The sequence below is a fragment of the Protopterus annectens genome, chromosome 3.part0 (assembly GCF_019279795.1).
Source record: "Protopterus annectens isolate FY-2018-M chromosome 3.part0, PAN1.0, whole genome shotgun sequence".
Taxonomy (NCBI): domain Eukaryota; kingdom Metazoa; phylum Chordata; order Ceratodontiformes; family Protopteridae; genus Protopterus; species Protopterus annectens.
Window position 1 is genome coordinate 1246996145 of NC_056731.1, and position 27664 is coordinate 1247023808.

The 27664-nt window shown below is 36.3% G+C and overlaps 1 protein-coding gene across 1 annotated transcript in view; it reads left to right on the top strand.

Annotated features, from left to right (window-relative positions):
- Positions 1-3557: 3557 nt before the first annotated feature.
- The window catches only part of LOC122797033 (histamine H3 receptor-like), a 144499-nt gene continuing 120392 nt past the window's right edge, over positions 3558-27664 (top strand). Inside the window, exon 1 of the mRNA XM_044065805.1 lies at positions 3558-3825. Coding sequence (XP_043921740.1) covers positions 3558-3825 — 268 coding nt within the window. The remainder of the gene's footprint in view (positions 3826-27664) is intronic.

The window sequence follows — 27664 nt, forward strand, 5'->3', positions numbered from 1 at the left end:
AGTGAGGTAAAGGTACTGGAAGGGGGATGGGAGAATGCCAGATGAAAGCTAATAGGTACTATTAAAATGTAGGTAGAAGAATGGGAGTGGGAGGAATTATCCCAGATGAATGCAGATAGGATCTAGAAAGTGGGGGAGTGGCTATAGTACTATAAATTTAGAGGTACTGGGGCGGGAGAGAATTGGGGGCAGGGAGGCGAGCGAATAGAGCCCAAGCGTAGCGAGGGCAAACTAAGTGGGGCTATTGCAGCTTACAAGGTTTCCTAAGGTATCCTAAAGTTATAAGGTAAGTATTATAGCTCTTAATGTAAGAGTCAGTTTACTTAAGTTACAGGGGAAGGAGGCAAACACTCAAGTAAAAAAAAGAGCCCTATGGCTGACCAAAATGGTAACCTGCTTAGTTACACAGCACTGTAAGTGAAAGTTTAACAAATGCTTTTGTGTGCAACCTACTCTGCTTAAATGCTGAGACAAACTGATTGCAGTCCTGTAGACACCATTTTGTAGGGAACTGTAGAGTTCAATCTGCTTAAATGCTGAGGCAAACTGATTACAGTCCTGTAGACACCATTTTGTAGGGAACTGTAGAGTTCAATCTGCTTAAATGCTGAGACAAACTGATTGCAGTCTTGTAGACACCGTTTTGTAGGGAACTGTAGAGTTCAATCTGAGTTACACACAGGAGAGCCAGTTGGCTCTCAGATAAGACTGTCAGAAGTTAGGATAGGGGAGACCACCTTCACAAAGGGGCTAGTAACTTGCATTGTACCAGTCCATTCCTTTTTGACATCTATTTCTTGAAAGTCAAGGCCAATGTCATGGGCCTCTGGCTGACCAAACTTTCAGTTGATTACCAACTAGGAGCAGTCATAGAATCCCCCCAAGGCACTAGCATCCTATAGTTAGGACTTACACAGACAAATAATTGGTGTCAAAGCCATGGCTTAAAACTTAATGCCAAGAAATTTATATTAGTACACTTTAGGAAGTCAGGCACCCTAAGAACTTTCCTCATCAATAACACACCTTTAGTAGATGAATCAGAAGTCAGGGATTTGGGTACATACCTTGTTTTTCACCAACATAAATCTAAGATAGTAAGGAAATCATTCTGTGTTGCTCCACTTATAAGCAAGGACATGGCATCCAGGTCCAAGGAAGTAATCTTTCCTCTATATATGGTCCTCATCAGGCCCATCACTGAGTACAACATCCCTTTCTGTATGTACCTGACCAGACACATGCATCAACTGGAATGTCCACAGAGGCCCTTCACAAAAAGTATACAAGTTGTTAACAACATGTCCTATTCAGATTGCCTCAAACCTCTGTCTCTGTACTCTGTTTCTTACAGACTGTTGAGATAGGATCTATGCCTGGCATACAAGGCATCCTTGGATCCCACTCTAATGAACCTTTTGCATATCTGCAGAATGAATAGCATCAGAATTACTTGATATAGTGATTTAACGTTTGCCTGAGACATAAATAGGCACTTTGGAGGAACAGTTATGTGTCTCAGTCACTTTCTTCTAAGTCTATGTGAAGCAGTGCTCTTCCCTAACCTATTCAAAAGAAACCTGGAGCAGTGAATTGGAAATCTGAAAAACACTGTGGTTCTTGTGCCTATGTCTCTAATGGACAGAGAGAGCCTACAGATGTTGCCCTAGCTGAATATACCCCTTATGATAACCTCTAAAGCGGTTTCCTATTAGATTGTCGAAACTCTGTTTACAGGAATACAAAATCATTGACATGTATTGTGCGAAATACATAATCATCGAAAGTGCAAAACCATGAAATTCGAAATGTCAAAGTGTTTTGGTTGGCCCATCTGTGGTATAGCTCCGTAAGGTAAGTGTGCGATAGTTACGTACCTTAGGGTTAGGGTGCTGGTTAAGGTAAGTGCATAGATAAGTAATGTGCATAAGATTTAGTGTAGTGTTAGAAGTAGGGTTTTGTTAAATGTATTTATGTGTATTATTTATTTTGTTTGGGTATATCTCCGTAGGGGATGTGTGCGGTAGTTACAGACCTTATGGTTAGGGAGGGGTTAAGGATAGTGCATAGATAGTTGTGTATGTGGGATTTAGTGTAGGGTTAGAAGTTGAGTTTTGGTGCTTTACTTTAAGGTTAGGAATAGGGTTTGGTTAGTGTATCTATGTGGTTTATTTATTTTGTTTGGGTAGGTAGTATGAAGCGGGTGGTGGGGTTGGCCGACTATGAACGTTTGATATTTTAAATTTCGTGGTTTAGTGCATTCCGTATTTTCACGGTTCGAGTAAAACATGTCGCTGTTTTGGCATTCAATGTAATGGATTTTCGTTGATTTAATATAGACCCCCTCTAAAGCACGTAAACATCCTAGATACAATTGGAATGTTTGGCTAGGGTCCTATGGTTATTAGTATAGTATACACCTATGGTACTATATAACCCTATTCCTCATAGGTAATTCCTTATGTGCATAACCTGACCCCTTGTAAGCAGCAGTAGCTATTTTGTTTGTTATTTGGAACACATGCCTAAGACACAGCAAAGCAAACTGTGCGAAGAATTTTTAGAGTATTATTGATGACTGTGCTATTCTAGAAGCCAATATGTTTGCTATATGAAATAAATATTACAGTTGTGCTTTTTATTCACAGATATCACACCTGTACTTTTACAATGAAATGTATTTTATTCCTACTGATGCTGGAATGTCTTGACTGCTTGCTGTCCTGTGTAAAGAATGCCTGACAAAGCTAAGCATTTGTACTTCATTTTCACTGTTATAGTTCTGGTATTGACTTTTGCCGTAATATGTAAACATGATATTCCAGTCTGCTATTGGTGAGACCTAATATAATATTCACAGTTGGTTGGTCAGCTTAAGTCTCCTGCAAACCTAAGGATGTCCTGCAAACACATTTATCTTAGGTAATTTGATTATGTATGCATGCATTTATTTAGTGTTACTTAGGTACTCTGCCATTATAGTTAATTAAGCAGTCTGTATTTTTATTGAGTATTCTGGAAGCTGAAAAAAGTGCCCGACTTGACCAGTTATCTCTTGTCATCAAATAAAATAATGAATGTCTGTTGATTCCTTCCTTCAGTATGATGGGCATTTGCTTCAAAGGAACTACATCTGCTACCTACTGTGTAAAAATCCCATCGGTGAAACATTCATTCCACTAATTTTGTACTTGACAAACATATCCCAATGTCTTACACTTGTAATAGTTCTAATTTAATAGTTACAAGCAATCAGAAGCTACGTTGTTAAAATAAAACACATAATTGCTGAAAATAACATTTCGTCCCATGAGGTGGAGTTTTTCAGGAAAATAAGAAGTGGTTACATTATTATAAAAGAGGCAATATATTGGTTGCAGTATACAGATGTTAAAGGCAAGAACAATATTCAGCTAAAGTGACAGACTTTCACATGCATAACTGAAGATTTAGTTAGATATTTTGTTTAACTGTAAAATTAAATATTTTATATGAGTAAAATACTGATAACATGAATTTATTATAGTACAACTCACAATTATTTGTGAAAATTAGCTATGGACGCAGTAACTGCGATTTTTAACTCAAGCACTTTGACATTTCAATCTTCTTTGGCTTCCAATGTTAGCTTGTATACTGCCAATATACTTTTTCCTCAGTTTACTGGTGTTACATTTGTGATTCTAGCTGTAATGATGACGACTGCAGCAGTTTTGATAACTTTTGGAAATGCGTTGGTTTTCCTTGCCTTTGTAGTAGATAAAAGAATTAGAACACAGAGCAACTTGTACCTGCTGAGCTTGGCTCTATGTGACTTCTTTATAGGTAAGTCATAGTTATTATCATTGCGTGGAGAAGAATATATGCTTCAATCAAAACTACTGACACTTGACTGAAAGAATTTACACCAAACATGCATAGTGGTTATCAAAGTTGTATCACAGCCTTGTTTCTCTTATCTCCCACCTGGGTTGCCTTCATTGTGGGGTCTGTATATCATCCACACAAACCTGAGCTGAATAAGTTTGTACTGGGTATAAATGAAATAGTGTTTAATTTCACATTTCAAATTATCTGTGCCTCTTTTAATAACTCACTGTTTTCTTTCAGTACTCCTCCCATTGTTTAAGTAGCATACCATCTCTTAAGTTAACTTACTTACATTATATTTTCAGAAAATATTTTGCTAAGTAGAAGGCAAACCACTTTTATAGTTCAAATTCTGATTTTTAATGCATGATTTTGTGTGTGTGTGTGTGTGTGTGTGTGTGTGTGTGTGTGTGTGTGTGTGTGTGTGTGTGTGTGTGTCTGTGTGAAATAGTACGAAGTCAAGAAAATTGCCTAAGCTATTCTGAAATTACAACTTATCTGACTTAAATTCTAAATTTTGTTGGATAAACTGTTAAATACATTTAAAATGTTATACAGTTACCATGGTTATATATTTAGGACCATTTATTATAGTGAATAATAACAGATTTCAAAACAGCACCTTGTTGGGGATAGAAAAAGTGTTTTACTATTTTCACTTTCCTCAGAAAAATATGCAGATACATGAAGAATGAAAACATCTGAAACATAAACTAAAATCACATGACTACCTCCATACTAAATTCTGAGAAAAATGTATGGAGTTATAATGGTATAAAGTTATAATTGCTTATTTGATTTCTGACTTTGAATGCCTCAGTTTCTAAGATTCGATGTTATGAGTTTTAGATGTTTTGAAGTTTAAATGTTATGGTCTTGATGTTTTGAGTTTAGATGTTATGAAGAGTAGATGTTTTGATAGGTAACCATATTTATATATATATATATATATATATATATATATATATATATATATATATATATATATATATATATATATACATATGTGTGTGTGTGTGTGTGTGTGTGTGTGTGTGTGTGTGTGTGCATTGCAGAATAGCAGAATAAGCAAGGTACACAAAAGCCTAGTTCTGCATTCCTTGGTGACCACCTGATGATTTTGCAGGGCAGATCTCCTGATAAAAATGCAGTGTCACACATTAGCACCTAGTTTAACCTTTAAGCCCACTGTTCTAGAAAGATGTCACACTTGGCATTAGACATATTCTTGTTTGCCTTTGGTGCTGAACCAAGAATATATTTATTTATACATATATATATATATATATATATATATATATATATATATATATATTTTTTTTTTTTACCTTGGACGGACATCTCTTCTGCACTGATTCAGTATGCATTGTTGTATCTCATGACTGACTATATTTACAGGATACTGAATACAAGTATTATATCCATAGTGTGGCATATTTCAAATACTAATCCACAGAATTCACCTGTTATGTTTTTGCCTGAGATGTCATCGACATTAAAAACTTAGGGCTCAGATGTGTTTGATGACACAGTCACCTCACTCTGCAAAACATAGCTGAATGAACTTGCTGATGCCTGACTATTTAGCTGTTATCATATAGTTCAGATTTTACAGAAGATTGAAACTCATGGCATTAAATTTGGGTTAAGTATCCTCTGTCCTTACATTCTCCATGGTTCTTCAGTACTTCAGTTTGCTTACATACCAATCTGTAAATGAAAATCATGTTTGATTTTAAGTAGTCTTTTATACTCCATTCACCTACAGTTTTCTTCTCCTTGCACGTCTTCCCTTCTTGCCCACTCTGTACATTACTGACCTGTTGTTAGATCCAGCACTTTACATTTTAATGGTAGCCCTGCTGAAATTTATTAATTCTCTGCATTGTATCTATTTGTACCCTGACATCTGCTGTAGAACACTTTCTTACTAGAAAATTATTTTTTTTAATTAGCAGATTCACATTTTGGGTGCTTACTTAGGAATGGAAAAAAATGCAAGAATTTTAGCTAGATATTACTGGTCTGGTATTATGAAAGAAAAAAATTAACATTTTTTCAGCTGCCCAACATGACAAACGACACACCCAACTCAGGATTTCTGAATCCTTCAATATCCTTACCTATTATGGATGTCCCATTTGAATGCATAGCAGTGGACGTTGTCATTACAGCTGTAAAACTGAGCACAGCCATCTGTATAATATAGACATTATTGATTATTTAATGAAATTTCCTGAGGTGGTACCCATATGAAGAGTAAATGCAAGGAATATACCTGAATAACTAGTTCTGCTTTTTCTAGGGTAGATACTCAGCAAGAATTCTCACTGACCAAGACTCATTCGTGTGCAGAGTAAAGCATGAAATCTTTCAATTTATTTAAAGTAAAGCAACTAAAGACATTTGTATGCCATCCTCAAACAGTCACGTTAGTTGAGTGCTTTTGTAAAATTGTATAATCTGTGTTACAGAAGGCTACAGAGATGAAATAGAGAAACTGAGTCACACTGCTGCATGTTTTCTGTTTGCTTAAGTGAAGTATTACAAATCTCAGTGGATTCCAACCTTTTGAATTGCTGTATGGCTGGCATGTCTGAAATGTGCTAGAAACATAAGAAGAGAAAAAAATGAAAAGAAAATTATTGAAAGTGTGATGAGCAGTTTTCACACCCAAAGGATGGGTTAACAACTGTAATTCCTATAACAAGAGAACCTTTTGAGAGAGCATATGAGTCGCGACAGAGTTCACCCAACAGAAATGCTCATCTCATAGAATTTAAACCAGGAGATAAAGTGCTGGTGTTAGTACCCACTGCTGAAAACAAGTTTCTTGAAAAAAACTGTGTTCTTTTGATCTTGTAAAAAGGTAAGTGATGTGAATTATAAGATGAAACGACCAGTGGGGGGGGGGGAGCAGAACTGTTATAGTAAATACATTTTTCTGAAAACTTGGAGAGAAACTGAAGTTTATAGATTAGATTATAGGTTATTACAAGGCTAACAGCCCTTGCAAGCCATTTTAAGCCTAGCCAATTATTCCTTGTGAGACTCAAATCCTGCATCTCATGTTTATATAGCAAACACCTTAACCATTAGGCCACCCTCCCAACCCTAAGCTTTTCTATTAAGTATGTTTGTAGTTGTTAAGACCACCTGGCATGAACTGAAGTTAATAAAGAGGAAAATGTATCCATGTCTCAAAATAAGAAGAAAAATTATTTGTACTCAGTAAGTAGGACATATTTTTAAATGGTGCATGACGGAACCAGTTCCTAGTGAAAATGTGCATTTGAAGCCATAATTGGCAGCAGAATCCCAAAGCCAAGCAGTCAAGGAAGAGGTGCAGAACATGGTTTAACCTGATGTCACTAAGTAACTTAAAAGTGAGTTAAACAGTCACATTGTACTGATCTACATACCTGGTGGAGCTATAAGCTTTTGCAATGACATTGGTTTGTTAAACAGCTTCTTTAAATTTGATTCATATCTCATGGCCTTGGTGTATACATTAGACAAATTGACACCTGTCAACATTCCACAGTCTGATGGACAGAATTCTAAAACCACATGCCAGATATGCCCCAGCCCATCTGGATGACAACTCATCTGCCTAAAATTCAAGAATTTTTTTTATTCCTTCTGCCAAGATGGGTTGACAGCTATCCCCAGATTAGTGCAAGTTACTCTGGCAGTTACCCCATGAGATTAAGACTGTAAGTTTTAACAGATTGCTGTTTGCAGTCCTGGGTTTGATTTCCACAGATTTTATCTGCCTACTCTATGACTTTAGGTAAGTCACTTAAACCGATAGGGCTGTAAGGCAATTTAAAAACTGGGCTAGGCTCCTCAATGGTATTCTGGACCACATGCCCAGTAAATATCCTTGAACCAACATAGGAATGACAGAAGCCCATTATTTGAGCTATATTATAGGCTTATATTATAGGCAGAAGGCTTATGAATGCCCAGAATGAAAACATGTTAAGGCAGTTCAGAACTGTATTATGTCCAATACCAATGTACATGTTAAGTTTTTTTTAAGACTTGGTGAGCTGTTATCACAAACATATCCCAGTAAGAGTGCCAAATTTTTAGATAATCAAAGTGGGACATTTCTTGTAGAAACATGAGATTTTGCAGGACAAACTCTACCCGCAGCCAATAGAAAGGATTGAATGTCACATATTGCCCGAGTAAAACCTTATTTTTGTAGCATTTGAGTTGCTTATGCTGTCCCATATAATATGCATGTATTTCAGACACAAAATGATTGTTTTATGCAAACTTAACTTTTTCTCATAAAATCTCAGGACATTTGCCATTTACCAGTTTTTTTCCCATGTGACACACATGACCTAATAGGGACTGTCTGATAAAAGAGGGACAGATGGTAACCATATATGCCGGACTTTACTACCATCATAGAAAACCAAGTGGGGTTCATATTCTAATAGATCTTGACTGAGTTTTAAGTTTTAAGATTAAGTTAAGATTGATTAAAGCAAAGGCTGAAGGCAAAACAGTATACAATGCATTCCTCATCCTGGCCTAAGAGTTTGATACAATTCCCCACTCAGGCATAGTAGAAAAGCTAAATAAACTGAGAATAAACCCCTCTATCACCCTCCAGATTGCCAAATGCCTCACAGGTAAGATGCAGGAAATCAAACCGGGGAAGTTACCTACACAAAAAGACCAGTTCCTAGTGGAGTCCCCTGAGGTTCTGTGCTGGGACCTCTTCTGTTGGGTGATTACTTTTCTAAAGTAAAGGTGAATGCTAAACGGCTTTGGCTGACTATGTTTGCAGATTACTCCAAGCTAGGAGCAGTCTCTGAATCCCCAAATGTCTTAGCCATCCTGCAAGACGTGTTGTCCCAAATAAATAACTGATGCCAAAACCGTGGACTGTAGTTAAGAGACAAAAAATGCATTATTGTATCCTTTGGGAAGTCATCTACACCAGGGAACTACCACAATAGCAATACCCCCCAAATGTTGATGGTCTATATCATAACATCGAAGTTCTCTAGCATCGAATATTATTATATCGAACCCTAAACACCGAAGTGTGAAAATATCGAACAGTCAGTTACCCAGGGAAAAAATTTGCTATTCCGAGAAACACACACACAGCACAAACACAGACAAAAAACAGCCATCCACACACATACACTTAAAATCCTACACCTAAACTAAACTTTACATACAGTACTAGCTATCCACTTACCTTAACCCAAACCTAACCCTAAGGTCCATCACTATCGCACACTCACCTTACCCACTCCCTAACCCTAACTCACCTAACCTGCCCCCTAACCCTAACTTACACACAATCGCACACTTACCTAACCCGCTCCCTAACTCTAACTCACCTAACTCGCCCCCTAACCCTAACCTACACACAATCGCACACTTACCTGAACCCGACCCGTAACACTCCAACATATCGAATGCTGAAAACAGCGAAGCCACAGCAACGGCCCACCGAATTCTTTTTCTGGGAAAGAATTTGATGTCCTGCACCTTCGCTGTTTTCAACATTTGACATTACGGGTTCGATATTATAACATTTGATGTTAGAGAACTTCGATGTTATTATATAGACCCAAGTTGACCCACTGTTTGGACCTTGGAATTTAATGTGGACAGTGACATAATTTTTGACAAACATGTGACTATTGTTGTAAGAAAGTTCTTATATATTGCACATCTTTTAACAAAGGGATTGTGTCTGGATCAGGAGCTGTCATTCACCCCCTTTACTCAGCCCTCATTAGGCCAGTCATTAACTATATCACTCACTTTGGCATGTATCTGTCCAGACACATGCAGCAACTGGAATGCCCACAGAGATACCTTACTAAAAGGATATAAGGCCTAAACAGCACACTCTACATGGACTGACTCAAAGCCCTGTCACTATACTTGATATCTTACAGACTGCTTAGACATGACCTGTGTCTGGCAACCTCCAACCCAATACTGATGGATTTACTGCATGTCAGCAAGTCAAATGGCATTAGAAATACTCGGTCTAGGGATCTAAACCTCTTCTGCAACAACAACAGAAGTATTTGGAAGGACAGGTATAACTCTCAGAGGATAATGCTGCTCTCAAATAGACTCACCATCCACATACGACAAAGTTCATACTTAACCACATTCAGGTTAAATTGTGATCTACAAATGAGAAACCGAAAATTTACCCTGAACTACCCCAGTACTACTAATGTACAAATGCTTTATCCCATGCATGGGTCCCCCCTAAATTATCTATGATATGATCACAGTTATTCTCATTAGGGGTAATCTATAATTATTGACCATGGGATTTGTAAGGACAATCTTTAACCATATGGGATAAGTTAAAAAAACACAGAACCAAAACGAAACTAGATTAACTAAATTATTATTTTTTGTTGCTGTCTACAGAAAACAGCTGTAATAACACCCCAGAAATAGCGTAACACAATTTTATTTTCCGCTTTCGTCCATAGACTTCATCAGGTGATGAAGTCTATGGACGAAAGCGGAAAATAAAATTGTGTTACGCTATTTCTGGGGTGTTATTACAGCTGCTGTTGGCCTTTTGTTTATATGGGATAAGTTAATTAACACACAAAAAAGGAAACTGGCTAGGCTTAAAGTGTCCATTAAGGGTAGCTATCCAAGTACTTACCTACAAACCTATAAGTGGATTTCTTTTTAATAAACTTATCTATACATGTCTGTTTATGATTAGAACTCATTTCATGGGATATACTCAATTAGGACTTGACTCACTGAAAATCACTGTAAATAAAACAAAGATAAAGTTTTTGCTGGAGAGTAAGTTATTTGTAACCCTACACGCACAGCCACACTCTCTTTCATCTCTGAATTTACTATATCTAAAACCACTAGGGGAAAAGAGAAATCCTTCTTAATCCACAGTTGTGTGACTTAGTATGGTTTAGTTGGAAAATTATCATAGTTACTGTAAGACAAACTGTCATTGCAGTCACCTCTAGGTGTGTGCAGGATAATGAAGTTTTGAAAAGGCAATAGTTGCAAAGATATGCATGATCACATTATAGCAGTTAATGTGTATGTGTGAGTCAATTATGGTGGAAAATAATTCTTTGGTTGTGTATTATTAGAAAAAACTTGTTAAACTTGTCAGCAATCTTAAAAAGCTTCACAGTTAATATTCCCATTAGTGGATAATGATGACATACAACCATTGCTATTATAAAGTACATTTACATATTTGTAGAAATCACTCTTATTATCAGAAAACCTAGACAAATTTGTCAGCTCAGACATCAGGATTGTCAGCAGAACACCACATAACACAGCTTATGACAACCATGCTGAGGTTCAAAAGGTTAAGTTGCCTGAAACTCAAAGACCTCCAAAATGCAACTTAGGCAGAAGCACCCTCAGCAACATTGTCCACCTGTTAAGCCGACTACCCCATGCAGCTCAAGAAGTCAGAGATTCATGGCTGTAAGGCAAGCATCCACTAAACCAATCATTCTAGTTATAGGTGACTGCATTCTTAAGACATGCCGATGTATGTTCTTCTTACTAGGCTGAGCAAGGAATGTGTAATGATTATTTGTCTGTCTGGTGCCAGGATTTGTCAGCTCACACACCCACTAAAATCCTTGAACAAGTACCACAATGAATCTGTCACAGTACATGTCAGTTTCAATGACAGGACAATGCTGATGAATGTTTGAGGAAAATGATAAATGAACAGCATTTGCAAGGGTGACCCCTGAAATTCATTAGGCTAAAATGTCAACACCTATAATAATTTAAAAAAAACTTCTATTCACCTTTAATTACAGAGAACTATTCTGGCAAATGAGGTTAAACTCTGGACTAATTAAACATATTAGTATCAGCAGTGTATTAAAAATATGTGTTGCAAGATTGTAATTTATTAACTACCTTTTAGAAATTCCTGGAACAAACATATATATATATATATATATATATATATATAAATAAAATTACCATATAATTAATATATAGGTGCATGACACTCAAATGATTGACACAAAAACGTCAAATCAACAAAGGCCATCATATTCTGTGCATACACCAATAATTTACCCAGGGAGGAACAAACCAAAGCCAAATGATTTTTGCAAGAGGGTAAGCCATTGGGAATTGATCTCGCACAGCTGTCAGCCATCTGTTTAAGTTGACCAAATGATGTCAACCAAACAGGTATTGCTGTAGGTGAACAGTCAGTTAAGTGCTTAAACCCATACGTGTGTGTGTGTGTGTGTGTGTGTGTGTGTGTGTGTGTGTGTGTGTGAGTAAGGTTTTTTTTTTTTTTTCACTGTAAAATTCCCTACTTACACTTTTTTGATTTTTGGGAAACACGGGAGCACCTTTCAGGTAACAATGCCAATCTCATGAAAGAAATATTCCTAACACACTATCCAGCCAACTTTTTCTACATTTCGAAACAAATATCGGTTCTGCATAAACCCTCCTTATATTACATATCAAAAAACAGAGCTCAGTGGATTAGTTCAGATATTTTCACTGTTATCTTTCTTTTTCCTCTGCTGTATTGAGTTTAGTTTTTATTGTTTTAATATGTTTTGAATAATTTGCCACCTGACCTTCTTTGGTTATGTGATTTTTTTTTATTATTATTATTATTTAGTATTTATGGTGGCCTCCATTTTTTATTGAAACTGATGAAATCCACACCTTGTTTGGGGCAAGAGTGCATCTTATACCAAGATTCTATAATATGCCTGGGTTTATATCTCTCCAGATAGCTTAATATCCATAAGGGAATCTGATGAGGATGCCTATTAGCTCCTTTATTTTTCTTATAGCCTTTTCACTTAGGAATTTACTGGGTGTAATCAAACAAATGTTATTAAAAAAACACACTGAAGGAAGGTATATCCATGTTTGCTGATCACTCCATATTCAAATATTAGAACAAGTCAGGATGACTGTTGGGGGGGGGGAGCAGGCAACATGAAATGAGATGTTAGAAATCTGTGAATTTTATTGTTAATAAAGAACTAGAGCCGGAAATGTAAGTGGACTTAATTATTACTCATCCATTATTATGTCTTGAAATTAAAATCTAGGAGGTTTTGAGAAATTATGAGACATGACACATAATATTTTAGCACTTGTTTTATATATATATATATATATATATATATATATATATATATATATATATATATATATATATATATATATATATATATATATATATATATATATATATATATATTAATATTTTCATCTTAATTGTTTTTAAGCTTTGTATTTATTGGAGTAAATATGTCATGTGACTGGGAGTGCATAAAACTCATGCTTGACATCTTTGCATTGTTCTGATGAAGTTTCATATTGAGATAAAATCTCTTAACAGGATAACAAGTTAATTGTTTTTAAAATTACTTTTTGATTTTATAAAAGTGTGTGTAGTATACTCTAGTGGCATTTTTTTTTATTTTGATTTTGAGTTTGTATTTAGAATGCCTTGTTGTCACTGTTCCTGGTTTTAAAACAACTCATAAAGAAGCCAGCTATATCCAACCATGAATCCAGCAATCATTCTACCTTAGATCTGATCACTATCTAGTAGTTTCCATGTGGAAATTCATAGTTAATCAGCCCAACCTTTGATAATCATGGTACAACCATTCCCAAACCATAAACTACTCATCCTGGATAACATTTTAAAAAACACAGATTGGTTGCCTTTGTACCTTATAAATGGCCCACAATGGCATAATTCAAATCTACCCTCATTTCTATTCAAGACACTTTATTTCCCCTGTGTTCTTCACAGACTTAAAAGGTGTCCATGGGCTTTGTTATGCAGTGATATTAATGACTTTATGAAATAAAGGAACAAAGCTTTTTCGGCCTGGGAACAAAACCCTAAAGATGGAAACCTACAGCATTCCTACCTATCACTGAGAAAACAAACTAGAATTACAACCAACTGTGCTAAATATTTCTACATAAGAAATAAACAGTTAGCTGATACTCTGAACCCAAAGCAATTCTTCAAGGAAATAAAGGCTATAAAGGCCAATGCACTAAATCTAATTCCTGACCAAGCTTGCCTATAGTAAATAACAATTCCAATCAAGGTGAAGATTTTTAAATACTTTTTCATGGCTACTATCCAAGATATCACTAACTTTATTTCAGTACACTACCTGCTCATAGATAAATCAACCGGATGACATAGAACCATGCCTATGCCCAGAGGCCGAATGGGCACATTCAATTTCAGGGAAATTTCAGTCAAAGAAACTAGCAAACTGCAAAATGGTGAGTAGGTAACAGTACTGTTTTTTAGCTCTGCTTAATTGTAACCCCTCTGACAAGATTTTTACTAAAAAAACTCAAATAGAACATTTCAAAACTTGATGGATTTATAGTTAAACATCTGATGAAAGATTTTCTACAAAAGTAATAAGTTTGATACTCTTTAAATTGCTTTCGCCTGTCAAGAAAACTAGAAAGAACTAATTGCCTCAGAATGAATCACTCTAAGCCCATTGCGCAGGACAATACAATGAAAAAGGACATACAGGCTATACTAAGTAACATCAATGAGTTATCTGTAAAGACAGATAAATTAGAAAGCAAAATGGACAGTTTTAGAGAGGAATGTAAAAAGCAAGTTGAAGTGACATGTGAATCTATTAAACAACAATAATCACAAATCTCAAGTATAGAAGAGTCGTCTGATTTTGATGGTAGATTACTTAAAAATGAGAATAACTCTAAATTTCTTTTGAAACAAAACTATTTATTCTGGTAAAAAATAGAAGACTTAGAGAACAGCTCTAAAAGGAATAACATTAAGATTTACAGGATTCCTGAAAAAGAAAAGTAAGACAGGATGATTCAATTTTTTAATACCTGGCTGACTAAAACTTTGAACCTGCCTGAAGCTTTTTCCTTTGGCATCAAAAGATCGCATAGATCACTTTCCAACTCATCTTTAAAAGAACCCTTTAACCAAGGTCAGTGATCATAAGATTTTTGTCAAGGGAAGATAAGGATTTAGTCTTAAACACTGCATGGACTAATTGCCCAGTTAAAATTAAAGAAATACTATAATATTTGACAATGACTATTCAACATTAGTGATGTCAAAGAGAAAAGCTTCTGTGCCACTTGTTAAAAGCTTAAAGAAAAACAATATTAAAGCACAAATCTTGTTTCCAGTAAAAATAAGGAGTCATCTTCCAGAAGGAAAGAAGATTTTTAACACCTCGAAAAATGCAATGGATTTTATACACAAAAATAAAATCCTAGAAAAAAAAACAGAAGAAATGTACTGGAATCTATCAAATTCTTTGAAGAGAAATTCACAAAGAGATGGTTGGTTAATAAAAGACAAAAACAGTAAAAACTGAAGGACAAATGAAAATCAATGTATGTCTTGATTATGAATTCTTATTAATTTAAAGAAGTGCTTGAAGATTTATGAACAGGTACTGAATATTACTTTTACAAGGGAAATCATTTCTTTATTTTTCTTTCTTTCTTTCTTTCTTTCTTTCTTTCTTTCTTTCTTTCTTTCTTTCTTTCTTCTTTCTCTCTTATTTCCCTACTTCAAGTCGTATACTAGTTGCCTTTTTAAAATATTAGGGTTTGATTCTTTAGCTATGTATGAAATTAAAGTCACTTATTTTTATTTAAACTTTAAAAGGTTAAACTATTAATTTTATTAAAAGTTAAACATTATTATAATGAAACTTAAGGCACACTTTTGGATATCTTGGCATAGTTGAGTAATGTACTATTAAATATGATACAAGGTGGAATGAATGATGCTAAAGAGGCATGTTAATTTACATTCTGTGTTCTTAAAATGGTCTAGTAGTGTGCTACTCATAGTATAGTTGACATGCAATAGCATCCAGGAAAGACATGCTATGTTATAAACAAAGTATAAAAAATATAGCTATTTACATATATAAAAGTTATTCTTGGAATGATATCAAATAATTAGAGTAACATTCACAATTTTAGAAGTTAAACCTGGATCACACATAACTGTCATTCTTTTAATGAATGTTTATATACGATGTCTCCTTTAAAAATTACAGTCGGCTTTATATTAAACATCTCATGCAAATAGTGCTTACTGAATCATTAAATGTTATTTCTTTAAATACAATACATTTTTATGGGTAAAATACTTTAACATTTCTGGGAGTATTTAGTGGTTTGGAGGGGTTTGAGGGATTGGTGTGTAATGTAAAGATGGCTTAGATTCAGTTGAGAGCATTTTTCTGTGAATTGTAATTGATGGACTGTTAATTTCCAAGCCTTTAACATGAAAACTAGCTTGAAACAACATACAGTCATGAGCAGTTTTGTGATGCTGTGGCAGTTCTAAAAATTCTAAGAGCTGTCCGGGTTACTTCTTCCTGTTTAAAAGTAAATAATCATAATATTTTTAATCATATGCTAAGATGTTAAATAATATAAGTTAGAAAATAATAAAAATACAGTGAATTGCTTTCTGAAACACTGTCACTTATTATTCTGAACCACTGTCAGTTATTACTTAGTTCTGAATGCTTGCTACTGATAGTATACTTGATATAAAATAGCACCCAGGAAAGTTATGATATGTTATAAGCAACATATAAAAATGTAGTTTCTTATATATATAAAAGCTATTATTGGAATGTTTGTAAATAATTAGACTAATATCCCCACTTTTACAAGTTAAACTTGCATCATACATAACTGTCATTCTTTTAATGCAAGTTCATATGCTATGTCTCCTTTAAAAAATGCCAGTCTGCTTTATATTAAAAATGCCATACAAATAGTGCTTACTGAATCATTAAATGCTATTTCTTTAAATGCAACAGCTTTTTAGTGATTAACATACTTTGAAGTGTTTTGCTGTTTTTAGTGGTTTGGATGGGTTTGAGGGATTGATGTATAAAGCAGAGGTGGCTTGGATTCACTCGTCAACATTTTTGTGTGACTTGTAGCTGATAAACTGTTCATTTGCAAGCCCTTGTCATGAGGACCAGCTTGAAGTAGCTAAATTACAGTTATGAGCACTTTTGTGATGCTTCGGGAGTTCTGGAAATTCTAAGGACTGTCCAGGTTACTTCTTCCTGTCTAAAAGTAAATAATCATAATATTTTGAATCATATCGTAAGATATCAATGAATACAAGTTAGATAATAAGCAAAAGATAGTAAACTGCATTCTAAACCACTGTAAGTTATTGAATAGTTCTGAATGTTTGTAGCATACCAAAATGATAGTTTATATACTCGCCTATAGAAACACACTTATAATAAAAAATTAGGCTTGTGTTTCTTTGTTATTGTCTCTTTTTAATGATAACAAAACTTTATATCTCAGAACAAATTATTATGGAAAGTTTGAATATTAAAAGGGAAGATTTTTCAGATGTTTGCTCAGATACTATTAGACATAACATTTCAGGAAAAAAGGACTGATTCTAACAGTACTACTAGATTAAAGAGTGTCAAATATGTAAGGGTAAATATAAATGTTCTATTATATGATATTCTACTCTAGGATTATAACTAATATATAGTAATAGTACAAGACATAGTATACAAATGGAAATAGAATGAGCTCAGAATATGTAAATATGTATATAGCTAAAGAATATAAAAATGTCTACAAGGTAGGAGATTGGCATAGTGGTTAAGGTGTTTACCTTGTAAGCAGAAGATGAAGGGCTTGATTCTTACATGGGGTAATATGCTGAACTTGGAATAACCCACAAGGGCAGTTAGCCTATTACTAATTTATGATCCTATGAACATCTTTACACATTGTAAATAAAACAGAAAAATATAAAATCATCTGACCTATTAATTAATAATGTCTGCACATAAATGTGATTTCATTATATAATGTTTTTCTCTCTTATATAAATGTCTGATTTGAAAGGCATATCTAGTAATATTAATGGATTGAATAATCCAGTAAAGAGAGGGAGTCTGCTCAAATACCTGTAATTACATAAAGCTCAAGTAGTATTTCTACAGGAAACACATCTACATAAAAAAAAGATGCAAATAAACTTTCATTAAATAATTATTTGTTTTTAGCAAGTTCTGGCTTTCAAGCCAAAAGAAGAGGCACCCTCATTTTATGGAAGAACTCACCAGTAATGCCTAAAGTAAAAAGGCCTATGTTGAGAAAAATGGTATGTTAAGCATTGTTATAATTGAGTGGAACAGCAAACTGTATACATTAGTGAACTCTTATTGGATTCCAGGGGTTGGAGCTAAAGATGGAAAAAAAATTCCTTAAACACTATAGCCTAGCACATGAAAGGTGAAGTCTTAATGGCTGGTGATTTTAATTGCATTTTATCACAGAAAGATTCTACATCAGATAAAAAGCTGAGAATCATATCTTCTGCCAAAGACTTAACAGATTTTGTAAAGCTAATGCATTTAAAGGATATATATATGAACTAAGAAAAACAAACTCACTTCAATTTGCCCATTATTCTTGTAGATATGGAAAACAAACAAATATTGATAACATTTTTGTCTCAAACAATCTAACACATATCAGTGAAGTTCCAACAGTTTCATGTCCATTATCAGACCATAATATTATAATCTTTAATATTATTTTAAAAACTGACAATGTAATACATCTCAGGAAATTATCAGTGCACATTATTAAAATAAAAGGATTCAAGGATTGCTATGTTAAAGAGATCAAAAAATTAATTAAAATAAACATGAATGGTGAAGTATCTGACATTGCCCTGTGTGATTCACTACGGCTTACTTAAATGTAAGAATTGCAAGCTGGTATGTTAGTAAAACAAGAGAATGGGACAAAGAATTTAATATACTACAGGGCAAAATACACAGACTAAAGTATAATCTAAAACCAAATGACATTATTAGTCAGTCTGAAGTTAAACATTTAAATACAAAATATGTTGAAATTCTAAATCATAAAGTTTCAATAAACCTGGTAAAACTTAAACTTCAGCCATATTCAATAAACTCTTTAAGCTTGCATAACCCTGCTCTTAGATCAAAGCAAATGAATAAACTAATATATCATATTACTAATATATCATATCACTGACGTCCTGCTCACCAGGCTGAATAAAGAGAAGGTCACAGTGAGCTGCCTGTCGGGTGCTAGGATCCGACACATAGCACTCAGGTCACTCCAAAGCAAAAAAATATGACTCAGTCATTGTACATGCTGGTGTGAATGACCTGAGATGTACCTCCCTGGACTACATGAAAAGAGACATACAGGAGCTCTCTGATCATGTAGCCCAGGCTGGTATGACCCTGACCTTGAGCAGCATCTTACCCTCACCTAGAATGATGCCACAGTACAAAGACAAAATGATCGATTTTAACAATTGGCTAAAATTTTGGTGTCATTCAAAGGGGATCCAGTGTCTGTTAGCCTGGGATGACATGCTCGACAAGCCACGGCTAGGGACGGCTTGCACCTGTCACCACTGGGCTTTCGGATATTGGCAAAGGCTCTTGCCACCCCATAGTGCCTTTTTAGGCAAGGCTCAAAAGTCAAACCCATCCCCATAGACAGCACAAGGAACAAGAAACTAAGGGTAATGCTGCTAAACGCCAGAAGTCTTAACCTCAAGATGCCACTTGAAGTTCTCCTCAGTATGGAGAACATCGATATCTGTGCAGTGACAGAAACCTGGTTCAAGGCTCCAGAGAGCACCCCAGCACTACCAGGCTATACCTCATATCATGCTTTTCAGCCCCAAAACCCGGACCGAACCACAAAAGGAGGGGGAGTTTCCATATTTATCAAGGATATCCACACCTCCAGGTTAGTGGCATTGCACAAAGTATCGGAGACCATCCATGTGCAACTAACAGTGGGCAAGACAGCTTTTCAGTTTATAGCATCCTACAGACCACCCTCTCAAAGTCAGGAATCCCATTCGCTTTCCTGAAAACATTGGAGAACATGAAGATCTCTCCGAACACCATTATATTGGGTGACTTCAACTACCCAAACATTGACTGGAAGCACTACTCAAGCCCCAGCACCTTAGCCCAAAGATTCCTGGAAATTATAAACTCAAATGCTATGGAACAACTAGTCACCACTCCCAAAGAGGGGACAACATACTCAACCTGATCATTACCAACATGGGGACTCTATGCTCCACACCAGAAGTATATCCCTCATTGGTAAGATCAGACCATAAATTGATTTCACTGGATGTCCACATCCCGACCCCACCCCCAGCCCAGAAAACCACAGTGAAAAACTTCTCAAAAGCGAACTTCTCACTTCTCAAAATTGAAGTGAAATCCTTCAAGGCCCCAGGGCCAGTGGAAACTACAGCTCAAACTGCAGAATCCTATATAAATGCATTCTACGGACATCTCCAGGAATGCATGGATCATGCTATCCCAAACAAAACCAAGACCCAATCATCCAAAGGCAGGCGTCCAGTCTGGTGGACACCTGCCATAAATAAACTGTACAACAGAAGGAGGAAGCTACTACATGATAGAGCAAAATCCCTAATAGGGAAGGCATCTCTGATCAGTACTAACAAAAAATTACGATCACTCATAAAATCCTCCAAGGCCAGCTTCGAGAGAAAAATTGCACAGGACAACAAAGACAATCATAAGGCTTTTTTCAGTTATGTTAGGAACCTGGGATGCAACTCCCAGACTTATTCTGAGTTGATTCTAAACGACAAAAATACACTGAACCCACAGACATCGCCAATATCCTGGCAGACAGGTTCAGTGCAAACTTCTCCACCCCCAAAAGAGCAAGTATCTATCCTGGCAGAGGGCTGCCTCCCAAACATCTCAGATGCTCAGGTGAAGGCTGCCCTCTCCAAAGCAAAACACTGCTTCCATGGGACCAGATGGCGTCCCAGGTTGCGTCCTACATGAACTACAAGAGGAACTAATCCCTCAAATAAAACAGCTATACAATCTCAGCCTCACTACAGGATATGTGCAAACAGAATGGCGTACAGCAACAGTGGTCCCACTCCACAAAGGTGGAGCCTCTACAGACCCTGGAAACTATTGCCCCATAAGCCTGACTAGCTTAGTCTGCAAGGCTATGGAGAGGATCATCATGGAGCTCATAAACAAAGACATTGGGGACCTACAGACACTAGATCCTACCCAGTTCGGCTTTGTCAAGGGCAGATCCTGCCTTTTGAACCTGGTTGACTTCTTTGAAACAGTCACCAAAGCCATAGATGAAGGGAAGGTAGGAGTTCTGGAAATTCTAAGGACTGTCCAGGTTACTTCTTCCTGTCTAAAAGTAAATAATCATAATATTTTGAATCATATCATAAGATATCAATGAATACAAGTTAGATAATAAGCAAAAGATAGTAAACTGCATTCTAAACCACTGTAAGTTATTGAATAGTTCTGAATGTTTGTAGCATACCAAAATGATAGTTTATATACTGCCTATAGAAACACACTTATAATAAAAATTAGGCTTGTGTTTCTTTGTTATTGTCTCTTTTTAATGATAACAAAACTTTATATCTCAGAACAAATTATTATGGAAAGTTTGAATATTAAAAGGGAAGATTTTTCAGATGTTTGCTCAGATACTATTAGACATAACATTTCAGGAAAAAAGGACTGATTCTAACAGTACTACTAGATTAAAGAGTGTCAAATATGTAAGGGTAAATATAAATGTTCTATTATATGATATTCTACTCTAGGATTATAACTAAAATATAGTAATAGTACAAGACATAGTATACAAATGGAAATATAATGAGCTCAGAATATGTAAATATGTATATAGCTAAAGAATATAAAAATGTCTACAAGGCAGGAGATTGGCATAGTGGTTAAAGTGTTCACCTTGTAAGCAGAAGGTGAAGGGCTTGATTCTTACATGGGGTAATTGGCTGAACTTGGAATAACCCACAATGGCAGTTAGCCTGTTACTAATTTATGATCCTATGAACATCTTTACACATAGTAAATAAAACAGAAAAACAGAAAATCATCTGACCTATAAATTAATAATAAGGTCTGCACATAAATGTGATTTCATTATATAATGTTTTTCTCTCTTATATAAATGTCTGATTTGAAAGGCATATCTATTAATATTAATGGATTGAATAATCCAGTAAAGAGAGGGAGTCTGCTCAAATACCTGCAATTACATAAAGTTCAAGTAGTATTTCTACAGGAAACACATCTACTTAAAAAAGATGCAAATAAACTTTCATTAAATAATTATTTGTTTTTAGCAAGTTCTGGCTTTCAAGCCAAAAGAAGAGGCATCCTCATTTTATGGAAGAACTCGCCACTAATGCCTAAAGTAAAAATGCCTATGTTGAGAAAAATGGTATTTTAAGCATTGTTATAATTGAGTGGAACAGCAAACTATATACATTAGTGAACTCTTATTCAATTCCAGGGGTTGGAGCTAAAGATGGAAAAAATTCCTTAAACACTATAGCCTAGCACATGAAAGGTGAAGTCTAAATGGCTGGTGATTTTAATTGTATTTTATCACAGAAAGATTCCACATCAGATAAAAAGCTGAGAATCATATCTTCTGCCAAAGACTTAGATTTTGTAAAGCGAATGCATTTAAAGGATATATATGAACTAAGAAAAACAAACTCACTTCAATTTGCCCATTATTCTTGTAGATATGGAAAACAAACAAATATTGATAACGTTTTTGTCTCAAACAATCTAACACACATCAGAGAAGTTCCAACAGTTTCATGTCCATTATCAGACCATAATATTATAATCTTTAATATTATTTTAAAAACTGACAATGTAATACATCTCAGGAAATTATCAGTGCACATTATTAAAATAAAAGGATTCAAGGATTGCTATGTTAAAGAGATCAAAAAATTAATTAAAATAAACATGAATGGTGAAGTATCTGACATTGCCCTGTGTGATTCACTACGGCTTACTTAAATGTAAGAATTGCAAGCTGGTATGTTAGTAAAACAAGAGAATGGGACAAAGAATTTAATATACTACAGGGCAAAATACACAGACTAAAGTATAATCTAAAACCAAATGACATTATTAGTCAGTCTGAAGTTAAACATTTAAATACAAAATATGTTGAAATTCTAAATCATAAAGTTTCAATAAACCTGGTAAAACTTAAACTTCAGCCATATTCAATAAACTCTTTAAGCTTGCATAACCCTGCTCTTAGATCAAAGCAAATGAATAAACTAATATATCATATTACTAATATATCATATCACTGATGTCCTGCTCACCAGGCTGAATAAAGAGAAGGTCACAGTGAGCTGCCTGTCGGGTGCTAGGATCCGACACATAACGCAAGCACTCAGGTCACTCCAAAGCAAAAAAATATGACTCAGTCATTGTACATGCTGGTGTGAATGACCTGAGATGTACCTCCCTGGACTACATGAAAAGAGACATACAGGAGCTCTCTGATCATGTAGCCCAGGCTGGTATGACCCTGACCTTGAGCAGCATCTTACCCTCACCTAGAATGATGCCACAGTACAAAGACAAAATGATCGATTTTAACAATTGGCTAAAATTTTGGTGTCATTCAAAGGGGATCCAGTGTCTGTTAGCCTGGGATGACATGCTCGACAAGCCACGTTGCTTCGCTAGGGACGGCTTGCACCTGTCACCACTGGGCTTTCACATATTGGCAAAGGCTCTTGCCACCCCCATAGTGCCTTTTTTAGGCAAGGCTCAAAAGTCAAACCCATCCCCATAGACAGCACAAGGAACAAGAAACTAAGGGTAATGCTGCTAAACGCCAGAAGTCTTAACCTCAAGATGTACGCACTCGAAGTTCTCCTCAGTATGGAGAACATCGATATCTGTGCAGTGACAGAAACCTGGTTCAAGGCTCCAGAGAGCACCCCAGCACTACCAGGCTATACCTCATATCATGCTTTTCGGCCCCAAAACCCGGACCGAACCACAAAAGGAGGGGGAGTTTCCATATTTATCAAGGATATCCACACCTCTAGGTTAGTGGCATTGCACAAAGTATCGGAGACCATCCATGTGCAACTAACAGTGGGCAAGACAGCTTTTCAGTTTATAGCATCCTACAGACCACCCTCTCAAAGTCAGGAATCCCATTCGGCTTTCCTGAAAACATTGGAGAACATGAAGATCTCTCCGAACACCATTATATTGGGTGACTTCAAATACCCAAACATTGACTGGAAGCACTACTCAAGCCCCAGCACCTTAGCCCAAAGATTCCTGGAAATTATAAACTCAAATGCTATGGAACAACTAGTCACCACTCCCAAAGAGGGGACAACATACTCAACCTGATCATTACCAACATGGGGACTCTATGCTCCACACCAGAAGTATATCCCTCATTGGTAAGATCAGACCATAAATTGATTTCACTGGATGTCCACATCCCGACCCCACCCCCAGCCCAGAAAACCACTGTGAAAAACTTCTCAAAAGCGAACTTCTCACTTCTCAAAACTGAAGTGGAATCCTTCAAGGCCCCAGGGCCAGTGGAAACTACAGCTCAAACTGCAGAATCCTATATAAATGCATTCTACGGACATCTCCAGGAATGCATGGATCATGCTATCCCAAACAAAACCAAGACCCAATCATCCAAAGGCAGGCGTCCAGTCTGGTGGACACCTGCCATAAATAAACTGTACAACAGAAGGAGGAAGCTACTACATGATAGAGCAAAATCCCTAATAGGGAAGGCATCTCTGATCAGTACTAACAAAAAATTACGATCACTCATAAAATCCTCCAAGGCCAGCTTCGAGAGAAAAATTGCACAGGACAACAAAGACAATCATAAGGCTTTTTTCAGTTATGTTAGAAACCTGGGATGCAACTCCCAGACTTGTTCCGAGTTGATTCTAAACAAAAAATACACTGAACCCACAGACATCGCCAATATCCTGGCAGACAGGTTCAGTGCAAACTTCTCCACCCCCCAAAACAGCAAGTATCTATCCTGGCAGAGGGCTGCCTCCCAAACATCTCAGATGCTCAGGTGAAGGCTGCCCTCTCCAAAGCAAAAAACACTGCTTCCATGGGACCAGATGGCGTCCCAGGTTGTGTCCTACATGAACTACAAGAGGAACTAATCCCTCAAATAAAACAGCTATACAATCTCAGCCTCACTACAGGATATGTGCCCACAGAATGGCGTACAGCAACAGTGGTCCCACTCCACAAAGATGGAGCCTCTACAGACCCTGGAAACTATTGCCCCATAAGCCTGACTAGCTTAGTCTGCAAGGCTATGGAGAGGATCATCATGGAGCTCATAAACAAAGACATTGGGGACCTACAGACACTAGATCCTACCCAGTTCGGCTTTGTCAAGGGCAGATCCTGCCTTTTGAACCTGGTTGACTTCTTTGAAACAGTCACCAAAGCCATAGATGAAGGGAAGGTAGTCCACACAGCCTATCTGGACCTTGCAAAGGCATTTGACACAATACCCCACTCGGGCATCATAGATAAGCTATCCAGCTTAAATATAAACCCCTATGTCACAAGATGGGTCGCAAACTGGCTCAAAGACAGAACCCACAGAGTGAGAGTTGCTGGAGCCATGTCAGACTCGAAACCGGTCACAAGTGGCATCCCACAGGGTTCTGTCCTGGGACCACTCTTGTTCGGTATATACTTTTCCAAGGTACAGGCAAACGTGGGAGGACTATGGCTCACCAAGTTCGCAGACGACTGCAAACTGGGCACCATAATCAACTCTCCAGCTGACACAAACATCCTTCAAAAAGGTCTCACAGAGACAGATAACTGGTGCCAGTGCCATGGTTTAAAGCTAAATGCCAAAAAATGTATAGTCATACCCTTTGGCAAAAACAATGTGCCACAAATTACCACATAGGCGGAAACCCATTAAGTACGGAGAAAGTTATTAGGGACCAGGGTACCCAAGTTGATAGCAATCTCTCCTTTGAAAACACATTGCCAAAGTGGTTAGAAAGACCTTCTACATAGCCCACCTCATCACGAAGGGTTTCACATCTAGATCAAGAGAGGTAATCGTGCCCCTTTATTCATCCCTCATCAGGCCCATCATAGAATACTATGTCCCTTTTGGGATGTACCTTACCCGACACCTGCAGCAATTAGAAAGACCCCAAAAGTATCTGACCAAGAGGATCAAGGGTCTCAAACAGATGCCATATGCTGCTCGGTTAAAAAAACTCCAGCTCTACTCAGTTGCATACTGCCTACTTTGAGGCTATCTATGCCTGACATACAAAGCTATGTCAAATCCAGAATTAATGGACATGCTCCACATCAGTAAATCTAAATCCCTTAGAGCCACACGAGGGACTTGAACCTCAGCACAGAAATAAATAGAACTTGCTGGAGGGACAGGTTCATAACCCAGAGGCTCCCTTCACTCTGGAATAGAATTCCAGTTCATGTGAGGCAGAGCACCTCACTGAATCTCTTCAATAAGAATCTCGATAAGTGGATGGGGGATCGTAGGTTTGTCCCAGGGATTACTCCCGTGTCACAATTAGACAGAGGCACAGTAAACTAAACCTTAAAAAGGGCACAGTATACTCAAATCAAGGGGTGGCGTAAGCCATACAGAATCGGGCTAGGCTTATAATTGCCCCAGGGCAGATAGCCTAGTATGAACCTATGAATCTATGAACCTATATCAAAGAAATTATAACACATATAAATAATAACAAAGAAAGCAGAACAAATATTAAAAATATGCTTCAGGGCTTTAAAATATTTTATGAAAATATAAATAATAATACAAATAACCTAGATAATGATATAGTTGAAACTTTTCTATGGGAAAATATAAATAATAAAATAACAAGTGAACAAATGAAAAATGATAGACCATTCACTTTAACAGAAATAAAAGATCAAATAAAAAATAATAAGGTACCAGGCTTAGATTTCCTTATTGTAGAACAATATACAATACTACTGGATGATGCAGTTAAAATGTTAGATAAAGTCTATAGGGAAATAAAAACAACTGCTGAAGTACCCTTATCATAGAAATATTCCCTTCTATCACCTATTTTAAAAGAAGATAAGGATCCTACAAAGTGCTCATCATACAGACCCATTTCACTTTTAAATGTGGACTATAAGATGTTCATGTCTATTTTAACTAACAGAATTAATCTACTTATACCTAAACTAATTAACAATGATCAAATTGTGTTAATTTTAAATATACAAGTACAGGATAATATAATAAGAATACATACATGAATAGACTATGCAAATGCAAATAAAAAAGAACTTTCTATCATCAGTCTCAGTTTAAATAATGCAGAGCGCAGAGGTGCAGTGGTCTGCATTGTTGCCTCAAAGCAAGAGGTTCTCCGGTTTGATTCTCAGCCGGGGTACCTTCTGTACAGAGTCTGCATGTCCTCCCTGCATACATGTGGGTTTCCTACAGGTACTCCAGTTCCCTGCCATGTTACAAAGACATGTGTCTGGAGACTTTCACCCTGGGCCTCTGCTGAAAAATGGCTCATTCCAAGTCGGACTTTCCCAGTAAATAAATGTTAAATAAAATAAAAAATAAATAGATAATGCTTTTGAACCAGTTAATTGATCATACGGGTCTATATTGGAACATCGAAGTTTCAAAACTTTGAATGTTCTAATATCTACCCCTATTCAGCAAAAGCTGAAAATATCAAAGCAACAGAAAACCAAAGTTTTTCCTAGGGAAAGAATTTGGTTGTCCATTTCTGTTG